The 26,926-nt window shown below is 39.0% G+C and overlaps 1 protein-coding gene across 2 annotated transcripts in view; it reads left to right on the plus strand.

Moving 5' to 3' along the window:
- The window catches only part of TRIO (trio Rho guanine nucleotide exchange factor), a 258,198-nt gene that overhangs the window by 206,464 nt on the left and 24,808 nt on the right, over positions 1-26,926 (plus strand). For both annotated transcript variants that reach the window (XM_087760929.1, XM_087760936.1), the window contains exons 35-41: positions 14,866-15,158; positions 16,899-17,069; positions 21,124-21,219; positions 23,345-23,493; positions 24,235-24,301; positions 25,782-25,885; positions 26,524-26,593. In XM_087760929.1, coding sequence (XP_087617055.1) covers positions 14,866-15,158; positions 16,899-17,069; positions 21,124-21,219; positions 23,345-23,493; positions 24,235-24,301; positions 25,782-25,885; positions 26,524-26,593 — 950 coding nt within the window. The remainder of the gene's footprint in view (positions 1-14,865; positions 15,159-16,898; positions 17,070-21,123; positions 21,220-23,344; positions 23,494-24,234; positions 24,302-25,781; positions 25,886-26,523; positions 26,594-26,926) is intronic.

Consider the following 26,926-nt stretch of genomic DNA (forward strand, 5'->3'; position numbering starts at 1 on the left):
TGCAGCAAGTGCTCACCCAGAGCTGTGACTACCTAGTCGGCTGGAGGTCTGTTCATGGCACGGCCGTGGTCTTTTCCCCTTTCTGTTGTTTTGCATTGTCCTGTCTTTGCTGGAGCTCATTTGCTTCATTTTTGAACTCTTATGGCTGCAGTGGTTAATCAGGCTCAGATCTATCTAGTTCTTATTTCCAAAGAATTTTTAGAAAACATGTTTTGTAACGTGCTGGGTGTAGTCAATCCCGATCAGTGAGATGCTTTCTGTTATTACCATAAATTAAGATCATAGACATGTATGAAGTCTTGTTTGGCAAGCATACATGATTTCACAAACATTCTTCATTGTTCTCTTTCTGTTTCTTAAAAACAGATGTCCGTGTGTACAGACCATGTTGTAAGGAGGCTCAATAGCCTTTCATAATAGGGGAACAAAGCTTACTTGCATGCCCCAGTGTAACTGTAGCTATGCCATCTCTTGAACTGGAAAGAGTAAAAATTGTATCTGTGGTATTTCTGGCCACTGTAAACTTAAAACTGGCAATCTGGGGTTTAGGTGAATATTCAGAATGTACTCTAGTGCATGATTTTATTCATAGAAGACTTTAACTGAGGCTTCGACTTTGCTTAAAGAATTTTTAAGGAATTAAAGTTTGGTTTATTCCTCATTAAAATGTTAAGAGTACATGTGCAATTAATAAGTATGTACTCCTGTTTAATTAAATGATCTGAGGTTTTTCCCCACTTATTCATGAAGTCTGAAGGAGGAAAAATGCATTCAGATTTATGGAGAAAGAGAATAGGGCTTTAAGTAATGAATTGGCAAGAAACTGAAATTAATAAATAAGTATTGTATTTTTACATTTATCTGACATCAGTTGGAGAAAGCAGCAATGGTAGGAGGAAACCAATTCTCATGGTAATTCCACCCATTGCTGTAACTTAAAAATGCTCTGCATTTGAGACAAGTGTGGATAAATATCAAAGTTGTTTACGGTTATCTGGCTGAAGAGAGTGTTGAGTAGTTTGTCTGGAACTGAATATTGGAAATAATAACATCTTTTTTCAGCTAAAAGAAACAATAGGATGTATGTGTTTCAGTCCCTAAGTGGATCATGTGAGTCTATATTTCACTTGGGAAATTTGAGAGGCAAATCTCATGGATGAAATCCAAAGAATAAATCTAAAAAACCAAAATTTATCCTGAAGTTATTAACCATCTGGGGGCTGGTTTTTGGAGGAGGAAAGGTGGTTGTAGGAGTAGAGAGAGTTCACATTTGGCTTTGAAGAAATACATTTATTATATGTGCTTAGATTGCTTAAAAGAATGTATATGAATCAACCTAGCTTTCTTTTTCCTCTTTTATAACACTTGGTGGTATATCAAGCCTCAGAAATAACTCATCCATAAAACAGGATGCTTTTACTATAGAGTAATTGTTAGCAAATGGTGTCCAAGAGAGGATAAGAGGTCTCCGAGGACTGGACTCAGAGGATGCAGTGGGAGAGTCCAGTATTACTAATGGGTTGGTGTAATTCTTGGCATAGATCCACCTCTGTACTTTGAAAGTCTATTCTTTTGGAATACAGATGGAAGCTGTTAAGTATGAGCTGTGTGTGCTTTTCCATCTCCACAAAGAGCATGCAACAAAAATCCTCCTGAAACTGAGCTCATGTATCAGCTATATAGTTACATATGCAAAGGTACTCCTTTCCTGACCTCTGTGTCCTTCCTCACTGTTCTTGCAACATGGCTTTTTTGAATCCTTCAGCTGTAGGACTTGCAAGAGAGTCAGCTGAAGGTGCTGTTTCTTGGTTAGTAAAAACTGAACTACGTGTCAGATACCGCCAGCTTATTTACCCTCTGCACGCACATGTGAGCTAGCTGCTTCTGTTGCATCAGCACTAGCAATCACGCAGGCAGCCAGACCAGGGACTTGATCTGGCAGAAATTGCTGTACCCCTCCCTCCACTCCAAAAAAAAAAAAAAAAAAAAAAAAGTTTTCAGGTGTAGGAGCTTATGCAAGAGGGATACTGATGTCCTTCATAACTGCCATCCCTGCTCGTGAACCTGAACATTTAAGGCTCAGGTTTTTTGCTCTGAGCGAGCTGATAAGATCCAGAGTTATCCATAGTTTCATCTGAACTACTCCTAATTTTTATGTCCTATAATTCAGCTATATCTTTTCAGTCATTTGAAAATGCCATATTTTCATTCATGTAGCTGTCAGGCGGGTTACCTGCTTTGTGAAATGAGCCAAGACTGAGCAGCAGTGCGGATCAGATGTGTGCATGGAGTTAGCCCCAGGCAGCCTTCTGCCTCCAGTCCTTGGAAGCCTGCTCCCCCCACTGCAGTGCTTTCCACTCTGGCCTTGCATAAGTACTGCATGAAAATGGAGTCATTTAAAATGGTTCTGTTACCTCCAGCTCCTTCTCAAACCAGCTACTCAGCTCCTAGTTTTAAAGACTTTTGAAAGATGTAAATGGAAAATGGATACTCTTCTGAAGGAGATGTAGTTAGGTTTATAATGCCACCTGCATGTAATGAGGGCTTGTAACTCCATTTCTGTAATAAGAAAAAAACACTTTCATATAAGCCTTTTGGGATTTTGCTAAGATGACTGTATTCCTGTATATCACTAGTGAAGCATATTCAAAATGTTAAGTAGTGAAGAACTCCTAGGTTTAACTTCAAAAAAGATGATGGGAAAACGAGTAGTCAATACCGAGAAGGCTTCCTAGAGAGAGAAATCAGAAGGATTATTGATGAAACTTTGAAAAGAAGGGTGAAGTTTGATTACATACCAGGAAAAATATGGCTGCCTCTTTACCTTCTTGTCACATCTTTCAGAGCATACCTGTAACGAAACATCTCATGCATACAGTTTTGTATCATGGTTAAAAATCTGTATTGAATGGGTGGGCTTAAACTGAGCACAGCAGAACTGCCTCAGCTCATCTTTCGATTTAACTTGCCTCTTGCTATGTTATAGCTCTGTTTTAAATGAATTACTTCAGTGAGGCTGCAGCATAAGAATGAGCTATCACCTCACATAATGAAAGTTTCCTCTAGGTTCTCATTGTGAGACTAGTAATGAACAATGTGTTCATAGCCTGCCTTTGAACGTGGCTGGGCTACAAGCAGCTGTAACAATCCATTGAATTTGCTCATCAAGGCTTGTGCTGACTCTCTCTCTCCTTTAGTGGAGGAAATGAGAAGAACAGAATTTAGGTGGTGTAAGAACATTCCATCCTGCTTTGCAAAGACGACATCAGTAGCGTAACAATCCTTTCCCTGTAAGGATTGGTTTTACTCACAGAGAATAGTAAAGCATGTTTATTTAACCACTTTTGTTTGTTTGTTTGTTTCCTTGCATTTGAGCATGGGATTGAACACTTCCAGTCAATCTTCTTGAATGACTGGTTTAAAAAATACAACCCAACATATCCAACTACATGGGGTAGTTTGCAGTAAGAGGAGAGTTTCATGGAGATCCACGGTCTAGATGCATGGTAGGAAGTGCTGGGGACTTGATGAAAAGAAGAAATGTTTTTTTCAGTAGAAAAAGGAATAGAAGCTAATAAAATTCCTTATCTTGTTTCTTCCAGATAACTTATTTTTCCCCTAAATTTAAGCTTACAGTTGAGGCTATAACTTATAAAAGGTTATTTACTGTAACAGTATTGTTGTGTAGAAGTTATTGATACTGATTTCCCCCCTTCCTCGCCCCGCTTCGTGTCTAATTAAAGCAAGTCTAAAGAATTCTAGTTTATTGCCTTTCAGAAGAAGTGTGTTTGCTCTTTTTCTTTCCTTTTTGTTTCCTTTTGATTCCTACTTTCAACCCAGTTTTGGACAGCTCTGCCATGATCCTATCACATCATTTTCCTGTGGCCACTCAAGTAATATTAGATGGATGGGAGCTGAGGATTGATTTGAGTAATCGAGATATAGATGACTGGGTGGACAAGGCAGTTCATGACATCGCCTTCCTCGTGAGCCTTTATTGGGAATAATTGAAGGAAATAAAAGCAACGGAAAAGTTGCATGGCAAAATGTAGCTTTTTTTGTGTGTGATGTGGGCTTGATCATGCCAAAGAAAATTCGGCAGTGCATATGTTATTCCTGAAGAGACTGTAATCAAGTTAATGGCAATGATAGATTCAGTTTTTAGTATTCAGTGTATCTTAATTGCACATTGAGATAAAAGGTCACATCTTTCATTAATTTATAGTTTGCTTGTTTTAAAATATGTCTATACCAAGGAGTTATTTTTCCCCTTTTAACTCAACCTTTATTGATTGACAAAGTTGTGGAGGAGTATCTTCCTTTTTCCTAGTCCCTTAAAATACTTCATCCTGAAAAGACATCTGTGCAGAAGTTTGCCATTATGACTTTCAATAGCTATCTGCTAGTCAGCCTTGACTGTGAGTCTGTCTAAAAAAAATACTACATTTCCAGTGTGACTGACCGTTATTAAAATCATGTGTGCTCTCGTTGCATTGCTCAGGTTACATTTCTATCGGAAGACAAGAAGTTTAAAACTAGCTCGGTTTCCAGTCACTGTCATCTAAGACTGCTCTTGATAATGTAGTTATTGAGGTGGGACTGAACTCGGAGGAAGTTGTCTGTCATCACCTACAGTCATCTAGTTACGTAGCGTGGAGGCTGATAGCAGGGGCATGGCTGCGAGGGCCTGACTCTGCTCGTTAAGACTCCAGGTAGTGTGTGCACTGAAAAATTCAATGTTTTACGATGCAAAGCAATGTAACTACAATTAGCTTCTATCACTATCACTCATATCATAGTTGGATAAGCAGGAAACATCTTTTTTATATAGGAATTTTGGAAGACCAATTTTTCTCACTGTTTTAGCCGTTTCATCTTGCCTCCCAATTCCTTTAATTAATTTCTCAATTTATTTTTTGAGGGCTACAGCAGTATAACATTTGGAAAGAGAAAATGACCAAAGTTATTGTATAGCCCCAAAGCTAAACCATATGAGTATATTATTATTAAGCTTATGGCAAAGTTCCTAACTTGAGATTGATGTGTTTGTACAGCTGTTGCTAAAGCTGTGGCTCCAAACAATCGCTAGTTGTTCTAATGAACTCTTCTGCTTTGAATCAAGAGGATGGGGGAAAAGAAAAAAAGACTGTTAAAATTGCTGTTGGATTAGTATGTGTATTTAGGTTAACATGTAACTGCAGTAGGTGAAGAGAAGAGGAAACAAGTATTTTTCTAGTACAAGTAGTCTAATAACTTGGGGGTTTTAAACAAATAAAATTTGGTAAAGTAATTTCTTTTGTATCATTTGTTCTTGTAACTCAATACTAGCACTGTGTACTGTCTCTTTATGAAGTCTAGTAATACCCTTGAGGATACACTTAGCAATTATTATTAGTATCTGCCCTTTGTATTTCAAAGTATGTTTATTGACTCTTGTTATATATTCTCTCAGTTTTACTGGAGAATTTTTAGAGGTCTTCTCGTGTGTTGGAAATTTTTAAGGCATTTTGGAATTTTTAAGGCATTTGGAAAAGACATCTACTTTCATCTTCTCCTAGAGGCCACTCATTTGTAAATACATGGCAGAGGTTATACTTGCTCAAATTTTTTCAAACTTCTGGACACAAGAAAAAAAAAAATAATGTTGGCTCAGCATTTTATGCTGATTTTATGTATGACTGGTTTCTGTCTTCATAATTGTGAAGCCTGTTTTTATAACTTACATAAGGGTGGTGGAAGCTAATTTCCTCCCTATCTGTGAGTATATTCTCAGTTTCAGAAGTGCACCGGTAGAACTGTACATCCCCTGTTTCCTTTTTGAGATCAGACTTGCTTGCAATAACCTAGTTAATATGCAGCCTTTTTGTTGGAGCAGTGGAGGATGTTTTAAAAATCTGCATGGCATAAATTCCTTCCATTGGGATGCTCTGCATTGCTGAGCTTTTGCACAAGGAAGCATGAAATGTGTTGCTTTAAGTAATGTCTGCGACCGTGATTCTTCCTAATGCAATTTCTGCAGACTTGCTTCTCTCCCTTCCTTCCCCCACGTCTTTCTCTGCTTTCAGTACAGCTGAGGACTTGCTGAATGTATCTTTTTTTTTTTTTTCCCTGTGGTTGGCTGTTCTGTTATCTGTATTGATATGGACAGTTTTGTTTCATATCTGTTCATATCTTCCTCTTCTGGACTGATGCACACAGTATCAGATACGCTGCTGTGCTGCTTCAGAGCTGTATTTCTAGGATTGGCATTTATTTTTATCCACTTCCTAGGGAAAGATATTTTGCAGCAAAAATTAAAGTAGCAGATGATAAAACCTTACAGCTCAGTAACAGATGAGCGAAAATGGATTGTGCAGTTGCCCCAGTTAAAATCTGAAACTGCTTATCACAAATCTTGTGTCAGTAGCGGTTCCCACTTGTAATAGGTGACATACAGCTCTCCACCAAGAGCAGAGCTTCATCTTTGCTGCTAACGTCACGCAGCATGGCTCTTCAAAAGTAGGTTGCACACAGCACGCACAAGACAAATAGCTTGTCAACAGCAAAACTCTCTGTCCTAGTGTCTTAAGTGCCAGCGCTGCCTACAAGGCCCAGGCCCAAAGCTTCTGCCTTCACTCTTTTCCTCCTTTGGCTCAGACCTCACTTCTCCCCACCAGCTAGCTGCTTGTTTTTGTCAAAGGCAGGGAGTGCTGTAACTTGGAGCAGTTGGAAGGAAGCTAATGCTGCCAGCTCCCACTGCTTCAGGAGCTGTGCTGTGCCCTCAACCAGCTTCTTTTGCTGAGATCTTAAACTAACGAGCAGCAGCAGTAGCGGGGAGCAGGCTAGAGGCGAGGGGTTATGTGCAGCTCTTCTACAACTCCTACCTAGCATGGAGGCAGTGGCCCTCGGCCTGGAACGCAGTCGTTCCTGGTATTCACTGCTCCTCTTGCATCTGTTCTTCTGGAGGGAGGAGTGGACAGGCCATGCCTTCATCTGAGCTTCTACTTCGGTCATCCTAAAGTAGTTGGATATTGCTGATGCTGGGCATCTGGCAAAAATAGCATATAAATCAGACTTTTAAAAATATACATGATTCTGTAGGAAAGCTCCGAAACACCCACGCTTTGGAAATGGGTGATGTAGTTGAGACTTTGTGGAACACCTCAGTGAGAAGTTGATCTTGAAAGCTACTGTACTTAAAGGGAAACAGGGAAATTACATTGTTGCTGTGGGAAAACTTGCTGTCTAATATATAAAAGCAGTGTTTCTCTTCTTTTCTTTCTCTGTTTGCACTGAAGAACTTTCACAACTATTTAATGAAAGAAGGGTGTCACCTTAATATTCTTAATTACATGGTATGTGTCAGCCCATATGAGGGAGTTAACTGTATGTAACTTAAATCTGTCAGTGAAAATCTTGCCTATTGTAGCTCTGCAGAGCAAATAATGTTATGTGTTCCTTCCTGATGATGTAAAACGATGATGTACATCAGGAGGCACAGGTGAAGTAACTAACTAACTGATGGCCCCGGTTGGCCCAAAGAAACTCACTGGAGATTGTGCATGAAAAGGAGAAAACTGCCTAAAAATTAGAACATGGGCTTCTCTTACGTAAAAGCATGCAAACCCCTGTGCGATTAGTGGTTAGTAGAAATACACCCCCACTTCAGGGGGATATAATCATATTAAAATGATGAAGGCACTTGCTTTGATTTGTAGAGAGATAAGACAGGGTAGCTTAGTGCACTGACATAGAGTGAGAACTTGACTGAGAAACAGTACTAAATTACATAAATCTGGCCTTGGCTTGTCCTGCCAGGCACGTGGATGTAGTTGTCTTTAAATCTGAGCAAACAGGTGGCCAATAGAGCAGAGCTGAGATCAAGACGTTGCCTGCTAAAATATAAGCTGTGTACAGGGAAGCTGAGATTTTATCTATTAAAAGCTTGTGGTTTTCACAAACTGTGAAACTAAACTTCAGCAGTGTGCGTAAGTTTTAATACTTCCTACTTGTGACAGAAAATATATTTCTCTCCAGAAATAGGAGAGAATAAGTTTATTGCAAAGAATGAAATGCCCCACAAAGTCAACTCTCCCCTTCTGTAGTGCTGCCTTGTTCTTGTAGTAATATACAAGATTTAGTTTGGGGTTTTGTATCCCTGTGGTCTGCATTCCAGGGAGCACAAACAGAACTACTTCTGTTAACCTGGGAAAGTTTTTTCTGGCACAGTATCATGCCTTCTTCCTGCTTAAAAAAAAAAAAGGGAAGAACAAGTGTGGATACAAAACCATCCAGCAGTTGTAAGAGGAGGATTTTTTTCCATCTAAATTTTGTTGCTGTTTAGCTTCTAGATAGCGGTTGATGTGTTTACAGCTCTCTCTGTGTGCAAGCTATAATGCATGTGAAATTATTTAAAAGTTTAAATGGAAAACCTTAGTTTTACATTTATGGGGTAGGAAGGCAGGAGAGGATATTTAAAAAAAAAAAAACCAAAAAAACATCAGTGTATTAAACCCTTCAGGCACATGCCACTAATTTTCTAACGCAAATGAACAGTATGTTCTTTTTGCCCTTAATCAGAGATTTTCTTCATTCCTTTCTCTAGTGCTGTTGCAAATATGTCTCGTTGGATGCCTTTTCTCAATTTCAGAAAGACCTTTGGAAGTTATTAAGATGACAGTGTCTGTCTTGGGGGGAGGGTTTGGGGTTTTTTTAATTGCAGACATGCTTGTGGGGCAGCTTAGTATCTCGTTAAGAGAAGCTGAAGAGTATCTAGCCTCAAGCTTAGAATTCTAGTCTGTCTGATATTAACACAGTCAGCTTTTTATGACTTGGAAGACTTAATTATTGAATACATCTAAATCCAAATGCTCTGCACTAGTGTCTATATCAGTCAAAATTAATACAAATAACTCATTAATCAGGGAATATACACTAAAGAGTTGAACTCTTTGTCTATTCACACACTGAAAATATTACAAATTGTATTTCAGCGTAGTGCATGAGTTGAAATAAAAGGCAGGAAAAGTTTGCTGACCAGAGATGAAGAGCGAGTGTGTTTGTTCCACTCCAAACACAAATGTGATTGAAGGATTTTCTTTTATGTATTGAGTACTAGCTTTCTGCATTTTGTGGAAAATTATTGCAGTATCTCTATATCGTAAGTGAAACTCATGCTTCCCAAAGGGGGTGGTGGAAATTCCCCATTTGCAAGCCTGATAAAGCTCAAGCTGCATTGTATTTAAATGGTAACTGCTTTTATGGTGGCTCGTTAAAGTTGAAACACACCTAATGCCTTTTCATGTATATTCCAGTATAGGTTTACAAAAAATACACAGTGAGGGTAGTCTAAAGAGGATACCCAGCAGGAGAGAAATAAAATTCCTGACACATACAAAAGTATCTGAATGGTCTTGTACATGGCAGATTGATAGCCCCTTACTTCAAAAGCAGTTCCCAGGCAGAAACTGTGCATGTGTGCATCCACGGATAAAATAAACGTCGCACTCTTTTTTTCAAGCTTTCCCCATCTCATCTACTAACAAATGATGACTGTGTACACAGGCGATGTTTCATGGGCTTTTGTCATTAGATGCTTGTAAACTATTTTTGCTTCCTCTGATGGTACGTTGACTTGACTCAGATGGGGCATGTGTGTTTGTAGGTAGATATGGGCTTGGGAGATCACTCAACTCTAGCTGTTTCCAATTTACATATTGAACTTGCAAGTGCATTAGTGTAGATCATGCTCTCTGTGGTTTGAACCAACAAGCAGTTCTTGTCCCCAAGTATTCGTAATGTACCTGCATCAAATCTTACTGATCAGCTGGTTAATTGCCCTGTCTGACGGCTTTTGTGGGCTCTCTGGTCCTTACAGTCCGTGGTGGATGGCAGGTCTGCAGTGGCAGTTTCACGTGCCAGTTGGGGTTACTAGGTTTGCTTTGCTCCATTTTTCACTCCTTGCCCCATCCCTGTTTCATAGTCCAAAGACAGTGAAATGTTTTTATTTTTGGTTTTGCAGCATTTTGGGATAAGAGGTGCAGAGCAGGCATCAAACAGGCTCGGTTTGATTCCCTAGGTTAGGAAGTCAGGTTTGTGTAGCCCCTTGCTCTCCTTGTAAATACTAAAACTCTAAAAACAGCAATATGGAAATAGTTAATATGAAGCAGAGTCTTTCAAGTCATCAACTAGCTTAACATGGCTGATTTATTTTTTCGGGAGAAAAAGCAGTTTATTAATCACAGATGTGCATGTTCCTAGTGTTAAGAAAGCTGGGACTAGAATGAGAATTCCCATTTCCCTTCCAGTTTCAAAAATTTGCCTGTTCGTTGGAGGTAACTTTATCTTCTAGTTTGAGGGGGTCAGAACCCATGCTGCCTGCCCTTTTTCTTTCGCTTCAAAAATATATTTATGGACTCTCAGTGAACTCTCTGACCTCACCACCAGAGCAACATATGTGGTTTTTACTTTGAGAGAAAAGGGAGTTAAATGCCTTCTTTTCTATTGTGGCTATGAATTATAAAACAAAGCCCATCCATTAGTTTTTTTTTAAATACTTTATTGAATTACAAAGCTGTCTCTACTTGAGCAAATAGTGATTTTATTAAATTTGATGGTTTCTTGCTGGATTGGTGTTGCTGTGTGTGATCGTTATGTGTGTGTTGTTTTTCTTCTCTCCAAGATGGCCATCTGTTGCATTTATCTTTTTCTAAAAGGGAATCTGACACTCACTAGAAAGTTTGCTGTACTTGAAACACAGTTGGGGTTAGCATACCCCAAATTTATTCCATCTGTTTTGGTTTTAAAAGTCCATGTTGTTCTTGGTTTAATTTTGAATACTCCTTTTTCCTCTTAGCATGTTTTAGTGATAAAATATTCTTGAGCAACCCTAGAAAAACAATTTGCTATGTAGTCATACAGGAAACAAAGCCAATTTAGTGTAAACATTCCCAAGCATGGTAATCAATCAAACCAAGCCTGTATCCCTAATTATATAGATAGAAGTAGTATATAGTGATGGGGCAGGGGGAAATAAGACACACCCCTGTGGCTGTTCTCATAGTGAAGGTGGAAGGTCTTTCTGTGCTCTTGAAAATGCCTGTATTGGCATTGCCTGTATTGATATTCCCTAACGTCTGGATCTGGCAATGCCTCTGCTTAAATATATGAACTTGAGCACCTAGGTTTTTTCATGACTGTGCTCTAGTATGGTAACTGGTCTCCTGAGAAGCGGATGGGAGTAAGAATTGGAGAATCTGGACTCCTGACAGCTGGGATGGGATGGGAAAGTGGACGGTAAAGGGTCTCACTGGGAAAATACTGGCGTGGAATATTTGTAGTGAGTATTAACATTGACCTATGAGGCTGTAGGGACGTTGTCTGCAAATTTAAGGAGGGGCAAAAAATTGGGCCTGATCTCTGAAGAGGCTGTTGGGTTGGTATTCCATTCAGGTTAACACTGGTGATGTTAAACCTCCCTCTCTCCCTCTTTTTTTTTTTTTTTTTTTTTTTTTTTTGAAGCACCTCTTTTAATAAAATTTGATATTTAAGCTGAAGCCTTTATGGCAATGCAGTATTTTTATTCATTTTAAGCTTTTCCTTCTCCCCCAGTGCTTTCATGCTTTAAAGAGCAAAGTGGTACAGTGCTATCATTTTGGTGTGCTACTTACACTTTGTCCACTTTTATGATTCCCTGAAGCCCTAATAATACTTCAATAAGCACTTCATATTAAATCATGCAGAAGAGAAGATGAGAAGCAGTTACATGCTGCACGCCAAATGAAAACTAATGCTGTGTGGGAGGATATGGATAAAGTATGTGCTGCGAAACATGTCTGGCTAACCTTGTTTTGTCTCTTAGATCCTCTCCACTTGAGCGGAGTGTATGTATTTCTTCCTGCTCTCTTCCCTCCTGCCCACAAACTGTTGGCTGACTTGGGTTAAGAGTAGGAGTGGTACAGCAAAAGTCAGACAAAAATACTCATCTCCCACAGTTTCAGGGGCTCTGCATTGTACTATTTGGTTTTACAAGAAATTTGGTAGTTGATAAGCGTTGATTGGGATGGGTGGGAAAAGGATGGGTGAGAATTTGAGGAGGTGGAACACAGGTTTTATAAAAAGAAAATGGGTTTATTAACTGCAGGCATGTTACATGCTTAGGGATAGGCATGTTTATGTAAAAGTAAATCTTACGCAATCAGTTACTGCACCACCACACTGCCTTTTTCTTAGAAGGGAGTACTTGTAAAGGAAAGAAATGCAACAGATACAAAAATACAAAACGGTACACGGTGAACTTCTGCGAAGGCTTGATTGCCTTTTTTTTTTTATAAACAAGTGAATGTGTTCCATTTTATTTGTATGGAAGGAACTTGTATGAACCATTATTGGGAAGAAAAATATATACAAATGAAAGAAAAACTTGGCTGAGTGATTATAACATCTTCAAGCTTGGGACTCTTGAAAACAAAGCATTTGGTTTGTGCTTTAAGAAACTTATTTACCAAGAACGCCAGCACTGTTTTCTCCTCTTCTGTGTTCTACTAGCAGAGTGGCAGAAGGTTATTTATTAAGATAGCCATCAGCTGATGTTTTCTATGATTTCTGAAACAAGATATCTGATAAAAAAATTAAAAGATGCATGTTACAATAAAGGTGAAGTTGAGTTTGGTGAAAGAGAAGTCAAACTAACTTCTTACAGAGGTTTAATAGGAGATTGTTTGGATTCCTGTGGAGAGCCTGCAGATGGTTGGAAGTTTTGTTTGGAATTTTTTTTAATAAGCAGACCACTTTTTTTTTTTTTTTAAATAAAGTAAAAAAATCTGTTGTGATGTGGATACTGATGGCTTAGTAGGCTTGCTTTTCTTACGTATATGCTGAGGACCCTTAAGCAGTATTCCAGGGGCCTCGAGGGATACGCAGATTGCAAGTTGGAAACCATTGTTGTAGATAATTAATTTCTTCCTTATGTTTCCTGCTTCAGCCAGAAAATAATGTGGTAATTCTGTAGCACTGCTATCCCAAGATTGAGATACAAAGCCGACTAATTTAATTCTGCATCTGCTTTTTGGTAGTACCCATTAATTAAAGCCTTGAAACCAGTTAATGGCATAATAGGAAGTCTCCTTACCCATGTGCAGCACAGCTACAGCTGTGGCTAGAAGATAATTCTGTAGATGAATCCTGATTCTGGGTGACTTGCTTTAAAGTGTTAGCACCTACCTTGTTGGACTGAAAGTGTGCTTTATAAAGTTTGTTTACCTTCTGCTTTATGGAAACATGATGAAAGTGGTGGTTAATAGCAGTTACTATGTATGTGTTCATACAATATAAGCCGCAGGAGTTCTTAGCATCAGAGCTGATGTATCTTAACAGTCACATGCCATTTGGGTTTTATTAGAATAGCATTTAGGTTTTATTAGCATAGAGAAATATCTTGACAAACAGCCTGATAGATCACCATTTTGGACTCCAAGGAATGGATGCTCTTTTTTGAACAGCTTGAACAGTGAAGGAAAAATAAAAAAGTCCTAACTTCTTATATTCACATTTTATGTCTCTTTCCCCATCTCACTTCAAAGCCATAATTTGTACTTAATGCTCTCTGGAAACAGAGCAGGCTCACATACTTGTGTGTAGATCCAAGGCATTTGGGTGTTTACAGTAAAGTGTATTGCGACATCAGTGTGACCATATTATTCTACAAAATTCAAACTACCTCTGGTCAGACTGGCAATACGCCTCTTACGGAAAAGCTGCCAGAAGAGATGACCTGAACATCTGTGTCAAGCTTCAAGAAGGAACACAAGCACTGCATTTAATTCCCAGCAGTAGAAACATTCAACAAAACATTATTTATGTCATCCTTATATAAACTATCTATCTACAATAGTGCACACACAGGGTGGAAAAAAAACATATTTGACAACCTAGGAGAGTCTTGTTAATACCCTCGTGGTAGATAATATTCATAGGAGTGGTGTTACAAGAATGTGTCCAGAAAAAAAGTATGTTTTTAGGAAAAGAGAATTGCTGGGGGGAAAAGCATTGTGCTGCATGGGGAAAAAAGAAATGTAGTCTTACAATAGCTAGCCAGTGGGTGTTTATCATGAGCGTATGGTCCAGTTCAAGTGACAGGAGCCTCGGTGGGAAAGTAGTATTGACCTCATGCACATATAACTATGGCTTGAGAAAAGTGTATCCTTTCTTTGACTACAGAACTTCAGGCATTGTCATGCTGAGAAATACTGCTGATCCTGAGATCTGAGCAAATGGGCTTTTAAACACAGATGTTCTGTGCCTTAAAGAAACCAACCAACCAACCAAAAAAACAGCCAAAACTGAGAAGATTTAAGCAAAAGACAGACATTTAGCTGCTTTCTGGATTATTCTTCTCCCTTTCCCTAAGGGTAGGGGAAATAAATAAATAATGAAAGTAATTGGAGCATTTGTAATAAAATTTGGTGTTTGAAAAATAATTTACTTATCTCACTGAGGCAATTATTTCTACTCTTCATGTCCATGCTCAAAGCTGTATACATTAAAAGATATAACAAGCATATCCTTCTGTAAAGTTAGATGACATATGGAAGGTATAATCCACTATCAAATAACTATCAGCAGTGGTAAGTATGAATTGTAATTGAGGCAGGAGCAAATTAATGAAGCTTGACTGTTGTAAGCATATAAATGGTGCTTATGTGTGGGCGGCCACGTGCAGCATGAGCACTGATAGTTGTGGTGGTGTTAAAGGCCAGGGTACTTCAAAATAATCTGGTAGATTCATCCATAAATCCAATCTGATATCCATTATTACATATGTCGTTGGCCTTGTTTCTCACTTACCAGTGTTTCAGCTTTGAAATGCTCCTCTCGTTCTTTTTTCAGACTCCCTTTCGGTCTCCAGCAATGATGCCAGTCCTCCTGCTTCAGTAACATCACTTCAGCCCCACATGATCGGTGCACAGAGCTCCCCAGGCCCCAAGCGCCCCGGCAACACTTTGAGAAAATGGCTTACCAGTCCCGTGAGGCGTCTTAGCAGTGGAAAAGCAGACGGGCATGTCAAAAAACTAGCCCACAAGCACAAGAAGAGTAGAGAGGTTCGCAAAAGTGCCGATGCGGGCTCTCAGAAGGATTCTGATGATAGTGCAGCGACCCCGCAAGACGAAACTGTTGAAGAGGTAAGCATTCAGGGCAGCTTCCCAAGATGTGTTTTTATGTTTTTCAAAGAACTAAATGTTGTCAGGTGAAGGCTGTCTCCTCAGTTGACTGTCCACCAGTTGAGCAAGGTGGTATGCGCCATGTGCTCATTCCTGATGACTGCTGTACTCTGCATAAGTACTGTGCCAGGCACAGTTTGTGCCCTTCTGCTTTGAGAGCATTAGTAAAGCTCTGTGGAGAGGGATGTCTAGTTGAAAAAGAGAAATGGGAGAATAAGAAGTTGTTCTTTGGCTTTGTTCTCTTATCCCACTCGGGAAAGAGGCTTTGTGAGTAAAGGAGCTTCATGTTCTGGGAATAATCAGGTTATTTTGTATTTCCTTTCCTTTTCTTGGTGGTGGATCAGGGAAAATACTGGGAGAGCTGCTTAACTGCTTAAAGCTGTATTTACACCTTGAGCAAGAGTTAGAGCACAGAAAAATTACTAGACCTTCAAAGCAAAAGGTAGTCGCCATCGGTCAAATAATAAACATGGCAGTTTTCATTGGAGGGAAGAAAATTGTGAAATATGCCAGATTTTGCCACCAAGAACATCTACTGAAGGTTTCCCTTCCTCCCACAAACATATGCCCATCCTTCTAAGCCTGGAACTCATGTATGAGCAAAGCCTGCCTCCGGTTAGGTGCAGACAGAGCCAAATTCTCTTCTGTTAAAAACCTATGGTTCAGGCTGAAATGAATGGCATCTTACTGCTTCCAAGGACACAGCCATTTGCATGCTATACAGTTATTCCCTTTTACCAGACTTGAATCGGAATAGCAGTTTTGGTAGTTACACAGAAAAGTGGTCTCAGATGCCCAATTAATTATTTAGTACAGTTTTTTTCCTTGCTCCCAACATACTTTGCTGTGAGCTTGGAACATCAGTGAAGTTATACAGTAAATGTAGGGAAAGAAAAGAATAGAGACTTGGCAGCATGGTGCATTGGGAGATGTGGTTTGGGAAGGAATATTGGCCTCTGTCCTTGAATGTCAGGCTATAGAAAGAGATCCCCTGTGATGCAGTTGTAGCATTGTTTTGGAAGTATCTGTTATTCTGCAGTTCTGTGAGGGAGGGAAAACCTAGGGCCAGTGCCTTAAAGTCAGGAAAAAACAATAATCACCTATGCTGTCTTGCTTTAAAGATAGTTAAGTTATCCTGTAAGATCAGTGACATTAAACTTTGGCTAATTGAAATCCTAGTTCCTTGTATAATTGGGAGGACTGTCTTTCAACACAACTGTAAAAATTATGCGAGCAATCTGCTCTCACTACTTCGGGAGGGACACAAACAAAAAGGATAATTGACAAAATACTTCACATTGTAATAGGTTTTTTTAATATCCTTTAGAAGTCTTGCTATGAGGGTTGGTACTTCAGATACAAAGTTCTTGAGTTTCTCAATTAGAGGAATGTGGCTCTTTACAGAATTGAACTTGGAAAGCAAGCATGGCTTTGGTAACACTTTCCTGCCGTAAATTTCAAGCTGAATGTCTTGTTCTCAGTATCTCAATCCATCTGCTTTTACCAAACACTGAAAACATTATCTTTGGCATCTGCTTTTTTCCCCCTCTGTTGAGGAGCAGCACTGTGTTTGTAGGATCATCTTGACTTGTTGAGAGAGGTGAATCTACAGAACAGACTTGTTTAAGACAAGTTTGTGTTGAACAGGCTTCATGCTGCTGAGGAGGTAACAGAGCTTGAATGTCTTGATTTCATTTACAGAGAGGTCGGAACGAGGGGCTGAGCAGTGGTACTCTCTCCAAGTCATCCTCTTCAGGCATGCAGAGCTGTGGAGAGGAGGAAGGTGAAGAGGGAGCGGATGCTGTACCGCTTCCTCCTCCAATGGCAATTCAGCAACACAGTCTTCTCCAGCCCGACTCGCAGGATGACAAGGTAGGAGGAGGAAGCGGGCAAGGCTTCACATGTTGAGAGAACCTCTGTTTGCTCAAATCTTTTTTCTCTTTCCAAAAATCTCTGTAATGTATGTACTATAGCTTTATGGTCGTCAGAAGTAATCACTACGCCACTTTAGACAACGTTAAAAGGCTTTCCTGTGGAAAGAGCGTGAATTAAATGCATCTCTATTTTAAAAGCACAAGTGCAGAAATTTTTCTGCTAGCACTTTAAAAGTGGAAATGGGCTGCTTTGTGTGTTTGCAGGCCTATTTACATCTGTTTAACAGATGCCATATTTAGTGATTAGAATTTACTTGTTTTGTAATCATACCTTTGGGTACTGAGGTTAAAATACTATGTACAAGCAAGGCTTATCTGGAGAAATTAACAGTTGTACATAATGTTTTTAGATCATAGGCTGTTCACCAAGCCCCCTACTATTTTGGATAGTCTTAGTTCAGGAGGAAAAAGAATTCTAGGTATATGTCTTAGCAGAAGGACCTGTTCACATCAACTCTAAAGTGTTTTCGTGTAGCAGAATAGCTTCTTTTTTTTTTTTTTTCTTTTTTGTGGTGGCTCTACAAGTGTACTAAGAAGTTAATATCCAAATAAGGGTAATAATCCAGCTGGTTTTTACAAACAAGGACACATTAAAATTGAGGGTAAAAATTTTGCATCAGTAATGAAATTCTGGATGTAGTTAGTAACAACATGAAGAAGATCTTACTTGCATGTTACCTGTTTTTCTTAAACATTGTGATGTTCATATATTGGGAAGAATTATTTCACTTTTCAACCTGGATCAAATGTTTAGGGGACAACTATCAAGCCTGGAAATAGAAGGTGTTAGAGTAGAAACAGTGTGGACTTCTGCAGCAAATATTCACATTCACTGTTTACTTCCCATTTTGCTGCTTAAAATTTTTAGCCGTTGTAACCTACAGCATGAACATTGTTAGTGAATTTTGTGGGTGGTTACTCACTGTTCTGAGTGATGCAGATGTTATTGATAACTTTGGCTGATCTTATTGACTTCTCTTTTTTCTTCCTTTTATCCCACTGCCTTTCGGTGGGGATCTCAATCATCCCTGAAGCTATCATTTGTAGGATCAAAATGGCTGACTCCCATGCTCTATGTGTATTTAATTTCTACATGTTTTCCAAATCCAAAAAGTATAATATATGAGTTGGGAGAGTTAATATATTGGGAAATATTCTTGAAACAAAGCAGGTAAAGTAGGCATTTTATAATTTTGCCAGCCTTTAGACCTGCGAGAATATTTTATTGCTAGAAAATAATCATCTCAATTTCAGGTTTAGAAATAGAATAAAAATGATGTTGGTGAAAATATGTTAAAGTTCCTGCTGATAAGCTGCCACATTTGCATGTCCCTTCAGTGATATAAAAAAATTTATATGTAAGCCTTATAAAAAGTTCTCCAGAGAAAAGTGGCTCTTGCTTATATAGTTCTTTTTGCACAGTTAGAACAGTGAAGGGATATGCCTTTAAATTAGTGTCCATTCACTTTTGTATTTCTGGTGCAAAATGAGACCTCATCACAGTAGAGTAAGAGGCTTTGAGTAGCTTTCAATCCCCCGTAAAATTTTACTTTTCACTTCTTAAGAGGTTAACATGCACCCACTGCAGTAAAAACATGTTGGGACAGTTTGTTAAGTAGCTTAAACTGCATTCTAGAAAAGACTTCCGAGAAGTTAAAATTTGGTACAGTTAATAATACCATAATTTTTCAAAACATGTAAATCGTGATTCATTTAAGGTGCATTGGTTTTGTGCAATATCTGTCCTACTGCATGGTGTAAGGCAAAAAAGTCCCCTCATGTGGCAGCCTGGGAGGTTGTGTGACTCCCTGAAGTCCACACGCCAAAGCATACCACCGATTTCCAGTACCTAAAGCAAATGCTTTACTGGAATGCAGAAGTGAGAAGCCAGAGCAAAGTTTTACCCAACAGAAGTCAGTTGGCCCTATTGATGGAGTTACTGATTAATAAAAGGCTTGCAAACAAATTCCCAGTTGTCTGCCTTCTGGGTGGAGTCCTCCTTCACATTCCTGCCACACTCAGTGGTTTCTTGGGTTGCCTAGCTCCTCTGGATCCTGAGGAATGTCTCCTCCTTTCCGTGACCTTAGAGGCTTGGCTTTCATCTGTGCCTCACTGCAAGCATTTCTTTCTCTCTAGAGCTCCTGGTCCGTGCTCAGTGCTGGAAACTCCCTGCTTGCTGGGTTTCTGCCTCCTTACCCAGCTCGCTGTGAGCTCCAGCAATATCTCACACCTGCACGTGCTCAGTTGCTCCCTCCACCTTTCCTGATTTTCTAGGCAAGGGGAGTACTCTGCTCCCACAGTACATCATCAGAAAGAAGGTCAGCAGGCAGGCTTCATCTGCGTAGCCTGGCAGCTCCTTCTTTTTCAGATAATACATGATATAAGATATGAACTGGAAGCCAACCAGTTCTGAAGTTTTACGAACAGTCACACCCCATATACTGCCATAGAGCAATAAGAGAGAGAAGAGACCTTAACCCGAGTCTGATTCCAACAGTGCCAGTGTTTTGTAAGGCTAAGCTGAGCTCCACATCCAAAGTGAAAACCCGCATACAAGCACAGCTTTGGAAAACCTGGTCAACAGTCGCATGTCAGGAGCATGCAATTGCCTAAAAGACACACTAGCCGTGGGATTGCTCAAATTTTGGTGTGCATGCAAACATCATATGCTAGGCCATGCTGATTTGTCTAATATCACTAAATAACACAACCATTTTCTCTCCGAAGAACTCATCTACACAGTATGCATTCTTCTGTTCAGTAGAATCATTGTACACTTTATGGATTTACATTTGATGGCAGCTTGCAAGTTGTTTGCATTTATTTTTTGGATAAGCAGTATTAAAGTTTCAAGATCAGTTATGTTAATATGAAACTAATTATTTTTGCTTTTTGTTTTCTCTTTTTGTAAACTCTGATGCAGCATTATGTTGACTTGTGTTCTGTCTCTGCTTTGGCTCAGTTCCCCTATCTTTCTGTTTAAAGTTGTCTGTATTTCCTTTGCTTACCCAACCCGTTTTCCTCTCCGAATAAGACAAATACAAGGCAAACTGCCTAAAATCTGTATATTCCTTTTTTGTATTGATTTATGGGGAGCCTTGTTACACCCATGTTTGATTTGAGCAGAACCTCTTGTGCTAAGTCATTATACGTGCCATTTCTTTGTCCAGTTTGTTGGAAGCATTTGCAGGACAGCTTACTCTGTGCTACATGATGTTCACTGTCCTGTTCGTAATATGAAGTAAGGTTCATATTACACCCTGTTTCCACTTTCCAGTTATTTAATGATAAATGTAATATGCAAACAGCTCTGTTTGCAAATTACTGAGGCTGAATTTAATGGCCCTTTCCCAGAATCCTTTACTGTGAACACCTTTTACCTTCAGTTGTATCTATAAACTGGCATTTTATAGCTTGTGAGGCCAGAGATCATCTATGCTCTACACATACCATTGGGGAAAATGGATGGCACAAGGAATGGTGAGCTCAATTTCCCCTCTGAATCTGGGCAATATACCCCAGCTCCTTTAGAAAACTAAATGACCCCTGAGTTACTGGTGTGTGTATTCTTAGCTTAAAGATGCTTCCTCCTTTATTTCAAGTCTTGGTTCCTGTTACTTTTCTGCAGTTGTTGCTTTGTTTCACCACGAATGAAACACGTTAACAAAGTGTTTGTTGTCCATTGGGTCAGCTCAGGCAGTTTTTATAGCTATTTGTCCGGCATTATTATAATCAGCAAGATGAAGGATATTTCCTTGACTTCTGTTGCATGTAGGAACAGGAATTTTTATCCCAGCATTTAACTTCTGTGGGGGTTACTTGACATTTCCAATTGTAGTTGCCCAAGTTGGAAGGGATGATCTTAGTGTTACATTACACTGACTGTTACTGTTAGGTACCTATGTCTAACAGAGAAGTGAAGGAGGTGTCTTGATCCTTGAGCAAGTACCAGGCTAACTCTGGGATTCTCCTTCCTTTGTGTCATTGCACAGACATCCTCTCGATTACTGGTGCGGCCGACCAGCTCTGAGACACCCAGTGCTGCAGAACTAGTCAGTGCAATTGAAGAGCTCGTCAAAAGTAAAATGGTGAGGCTGACTGGCAGATGCATGTGTTTAAAGAAGTTGTGTCTTCAAGTCCCGACTTGCTATTCAAAGAAAAGCTACATGCCCATCCTGAGCATACACCTTTGACTTGTAAAACTTGATGCCTGTTTCAAAAGTCACTTTCTGGGTTGGTGTAGGAGTTGCTTTGTACACCCTCTATTGTGAAAGCACTTACTGAATAGGTAAATGGCTGTGTAGAGAAGCAAAAAACCAATAAATATGAGGGAGAGAAGACAGCAAATGTATCTCCTATTAGTAAAAAGAAAATGCTCTATTAGTAAAATGAATGTTAAGACCCAGGGTTACCCTGATTTGCCTGATAGACCTTTATGAGAAGAATCTCTGAGACTGAATTTACAGCAAATCCTGCAGAGTTCAACAGTAAAGCAGATAACCCTCACACAGGGACATTTATGCTATCAGGCTGGTTTTTGGGCAACGTGATAATGAAGAAATAAGTAAAAGAGTAAAAGACTCATTTCATATGTTAGCGGCTCCTTCCTTGCTTTGCAGTGTGTGCTAACAAATTAAGTAGGAGAAATTTGTGTCAGCTTTTTTTAAGTTTCTGTGTTTTAAAATTCCTATGTTTCTGAAGATGCTCATTGACAAAGAACAGGGAGTATGGATAATACCAGGAAGGCCCTCCTTCATAGTCAAAACCTGACTTGACCCAGTCCTGGAAAACCTGCTCTAGATGTGACCCTGTTTGAGAAGGGGGATTGGACCATATGGTCTCAGGAGGTCCCTCAGCAATTCTGTGATTCACTTAAAACCTTTAAGCCTGGTATTTGCAACATGGACCCTGTTGGGCTTAGTAGAAGTGCCACTGTGAAAACTCTACAGAGAATTGCAGCGTGGCAGCCCCATGTTACCAGAGGTTGAAATTTCCCAGGCTTGTTCTAAATTTAAGCAGCTTTGAATTTCAGAATGAGAAATTTTAATTTCCATTTTATATTTCCTCATTCAGAAAGACTTACACTTCACTTACATTACTGCATAAAATAATTTCTGCACTCTCTTAGAGTATTAACTTTGCTTTTTACTTCTGTTGTACCAGGAGGTGAATAAGAAGTAATCTGTGAGAAAATTCAAAGCAGCCTTTTGTAAATGGCAAGTTTGACAGTCCATGTGTCTTTCAGGCAGCCTAGCAGTGGATGTAACTTAATGATCTGTGCATATAGTCCCTGGTGGAGATGTTCTCATTTCACAATTTTAGCCAAGGGTCAGCTTCTCTTGGTTTTTTGGCCAGTCATATCATTATTGGGTTTTTACTTTTTGTAGGGAAACAAAAAAGATTACAGCTGAACCCCACCCTGGCGAACTAAATGTGTCTTGCATTAAAGCCTGTACCACATTCAAGGAAAAAGTGATACATAACTGTAGCTTGATCCAAGATTATGGGCTTAAATTAAAGAAGTCCAATAAATACTTCATAGAAGCTTGTTCATATTATTTCTCCTGTGGCTTCTCCATCTTTTGTACAAACAGAAGACTGCTGAGTCCATGCAAGGGAGACAGTGTAACTGGCAGAAGAGATAGGGAATCTTTCCTAGGATCTGAACTGTCATGAAGCTCAAAAGCAACGTTGACTGTAGAAGTCATTATTTTCTTCAATGAGTCAGTATTTTGGCTAGTTAATGATAAACAAATATCTGACAAAGAATGCCACTTCTGTTGTAATAAAAAATGTAACATTCAAAGAATGTCCTTTAAAGATGTCCTATTTATTATTGAAAGTAACTTGCATATGCCGGAACTAAAGTATGGCAAATATAATTAATCCTCAGCAATAGGCACACATCTGTGAAGCTTCCACCATAGAAGTACTTACATCCTGAGCAGGATAGTCTGATTTTTATCTCTCACTGCTTAAACCAACTGAACTCCTTTCTTTTCCTGTGAAGGAAAGACTGATGTGCTTCTATAAGGTTAGGTTATCTGTCCTGGAGAGCCAAGTTGTTGGTTGGTTTCCTGGAATCTTGAGACTGCCTTTGCCAAGATATATTGCAGTAATTGATCTCCCATAGGTTCCCATATACAGCTGCATGTAAATGTGAATAAAGGGGAACTAAATAATTGTTGCTGTCTCTCTTGAACACCTTCTCAGGCCCTGGAGGACCGTCCAAGTTCCTTGTTGGTAGATCAAGGTGACAGCAGCAGTCCATCCTTCAATCCTTCAGATAACTCACTTCTTTCCTCCTCATCACCCATAGATGAGATGGAAGAAAGGAAATCCAGTTCCTTAAAAAGACGACAGTAAGACCAAATTTCAGTCCTTTTTTGACAATGTTCTGAAGAGATGAATGAAATGTTTTAAAAATGTCCATTTTGAGCTGGCAGCAGAAACTGTTAATTTGGAAGGGGGGGGACTTGTGTTAGGTGTCAAGCATGCAGTCACATTATGCAAAGAAAAAAAATTGTCTTAAACAGTCACAGTTTCAATTCCCTGTGATTTTTAATTTTAGTTATACCTGTCTTTGACTTCTGTCACGTCAGTCTCGGTTACGCAGGAAGATGCTGATCTTTAAATGTTTAGAGGGTGATTAGGCTTCAAAAAATTGGTCATTCCCCTTCTTCTGTTCCACCGTACTCTTAATTTCTTTATGTAACAGTAAACTGTTACCATGGTAGAACAAAAACATGCCTGGTTTCAAAACTATTTAAATCTGTGGGTAGAAATAACAGTTCATATCCTTAAGAGTCTCCAGACCAGAGATATAATAGCATTTTATTTTAAACAATAGTTAAATGTTTAATTTTAATGACACGTGTAAGAAAACATTTGACTTTGGATAAACAGAATTAAGCCTGCTCCGGTTCCAAAGTCAAAGCAGCATCTTGCTTAGAAAGAATGTACATTAATTCTTCTGTTTCAGCTCTGCTTATCAAACATATGTGACTGCAAATGTCTGAAAAGATGTATGCCATTAATCCTCTTTAAGAATTTGTTTCATTTTTTTAGTGAAATGTGTGTTCACCATTTTCTTTCCATTGTAGCTATGTCTTACAGGAATTAGTGGAGACAGAGCGAGATTATGTACGAGATCTGGGCTACGTAGTTGAGGTATGATGTTTTTCATTCTCTTGATTTTTCTTTTTTTTAGTTTTTTGGTTTTTGTTTTTTTTTTTTTTCTTTTAAATGTGGTAGCAACCAGCTGCGTCGCTTGAACCTCACAGTTTTTTCAAAACAAAACACAGGAAGAAACTGAAAATGTGAATGTTTGCATTCTGAGTTTTCCCTCCTGTGGGCTTTTAACATATTAGAAATATTGCATAAGATCTCATTCCTTTTTTTTTTTCTTCCCGTTATTGTGTACACCTTATTGTTCTTCTGAGGAGTGTAGTTAGTAATTTTTTTTAAGATCACTACTTCTGGCCTAATAGTATCTTAGACTAGGTTTTAGTTAGCACAACTAAATTCAAAAAAGCATTGTAACTCAGCAGGTAGAGGAACTATCCTGGATTTGAAAGACTTGCTTTCTCTCCTACTGCTAGGCTTCTCTTAGACTTCCTAGTTTCCCCTTCTGTAAGATGAGATAACATCACACATCTCCCTTCAGTCTTCAGCTACTAACAAAATGCATTTGGAAGAGTAGAGAGTGTGAGCATGGCAGTGATTTCCAGGCTAGCAAGGTTCAATTCTTAAACTCTGTTTTAAAGGGAGGGGCGAAAGAAAGATCAGCATTGTGATAGTCTTTTTACAGTATTTAAAGAGTGCATTAGAAGGCTATGAACAGACGTATTTTTGTAACTAATAAAATAATTCCTGATGAAAGTGCTAGACATCAAAACATAAACTTTGCAAACTAAAACCAGACCTGGCTAATTAGGAATAGAAGTATTAGGAAAAAATAGAAGGAATAGAGTTGTATGAATATTACAAAATTTAAAAACACTCCGAGCTCTAACTATGTGATAGAATTGCACAGTGAGATGAATGTATTTATACACCAAAAAGGAGAAGACAGGACTATGGGAAGATGGAAAACGAACTTCATTGCATCCAGAATGCTTGCTAATAGAATTGATGTTCAGTTTTTTTGGTGTTCAGTTGCTCGTACCACAAGTAGTAGTCCATGCAGTGCAGTCCCATACGCAGTGCAGCTGCTTTCTTCCTCAGCGCACTTTGGTGTCGGGTTATTGTGGATGACTGAAATAAGAAACAGCGAGCAAAGGAGCGCAGAAGCCAGTTCAGTGGCTCTGACTTGTACTTGGTATCAGCCCTACCTGGCAAAGCTTTGTAGCTGCTTCAGACAATAAGGAGAAGGGCTGTAGAAGTCTTCTCTATGCTTTGAGCCTGTTCATGCAGGCTAAATTAGCTAGAGTGAATTCATCTTTCTAGCACTGGGCTAGAAATATGTGATATTTTGTGTCTATGCTCAATGTTATGCTATGTTATAGCGCAGTGTTTTGGTTTGTTTTTGTGTCCCAAGCAAGCTGTTGTCACGGGCAATTTGGAAAGCTTCTGGGAAAAGGGGGATTAAAAGACAACTCACTTTTTAAAAGTTAAAACGTTCACAGTGAATTTCCTTGGACTGTTGCAGGGTTACATGGCACTTATGAAGGAAGATGGCGTACCTGATGACATGAAAGGCAAAGACAAGATTGTATTTGGAAACATTCACCAGATTTATGACTGGCACAGAGAGTACGTATTACCTTGAAAACCAACTGCTGAACAATTCTACCTGAAATATACTAGATTGACTTTAAGAAATTTTTTTTTTTCTTCAAATATTCAGATACAAGATAAATACAGTTAGTCTTGTGCCTTGAGTTGTAGATACCGTAGATTCAGCTTGCAAATGTTGGTATGAAGATTTCCTTTAAACAAGGGTGCTTATATACACCAAGTGCTTCAACTGAGAATCTATATTATGGATAGTATTATGTACAGAAGTTTGTACGTTGTTTGAGGCTTTGTTTTCAAAAATGTTTTCTCTAAGAATACAGGCTAAACAATTTGTTAGGGGTTAGCATGGCAATATGAGCACCTCAGGCACTCAGACTAGGAAGGAAAAAAGTTTCAATCGGTATATGAAATTAAAGAATTTTATTAATGAACACCAGTATTTTTTCATCTTGGCGTGGATTCAGTGTGTCCTTTGGGAAATCTATATTAAAATATTACATTGTCAACATTGTCATTTTGGACATATATTAATATCCAAAGCTGCTGATAGGGGACACAAAGTGGACCTTGCAGTAAGACCACTTTGCCTTGCAATCACCTGTTGCTATAGTGTGTGCTATCAGAAGAAAATTGCTTATTCTCTTTATGTTCAGCTTCTTTTTAGGAGAGTTGGAGAAGTGCCTTGAAGATCCAGAAAAGCTGGGATCCCTGTTTGTTAAGCATGTAAGTGCAAACGTTGTCTTTGGCAACCCCTATTCCTGCTACTGACCAACATGTTTGATTATTAAGGGTTTATCTATGGTACAACACAGTTAAGAAAGTGCTGTAAAATATTCCTCACTGTAAGAGGTGGAGAGATAGGTTATATAAGCTTATAAACAGACTAAGTAAATAGTCTAGTTTTTGTTCCCAGTATCTTCCTGTGGAGAGGAAATACTAACGTGGGCCCTGTTTTTCAATTCAGTTCCGGTTCTGTGCGAGGAATTGTCATTTCATATGACCAGATAGACTGTCTTCTAATCCCAGGTATCCATGCAGTGCCATGGAACACAGGAA

Source organism: Nipponia nippon, unplaced genomic scaffold (assembly GCF_047370975.1).
Source record: "Nipponia nippon isolate SJK-2023a ecotype South Korea unplaced genomic scaffold, ASM4737097v1 scaffold_1, whole genome shotgun sequence".
Taxonomy (NCBI): domain Eukaryota; kingdom Metazoa; phylum Chordata; class Aves; order Pelecaniformes; family Threskiornithidae; genus Nipponia; species Nipponia nippon.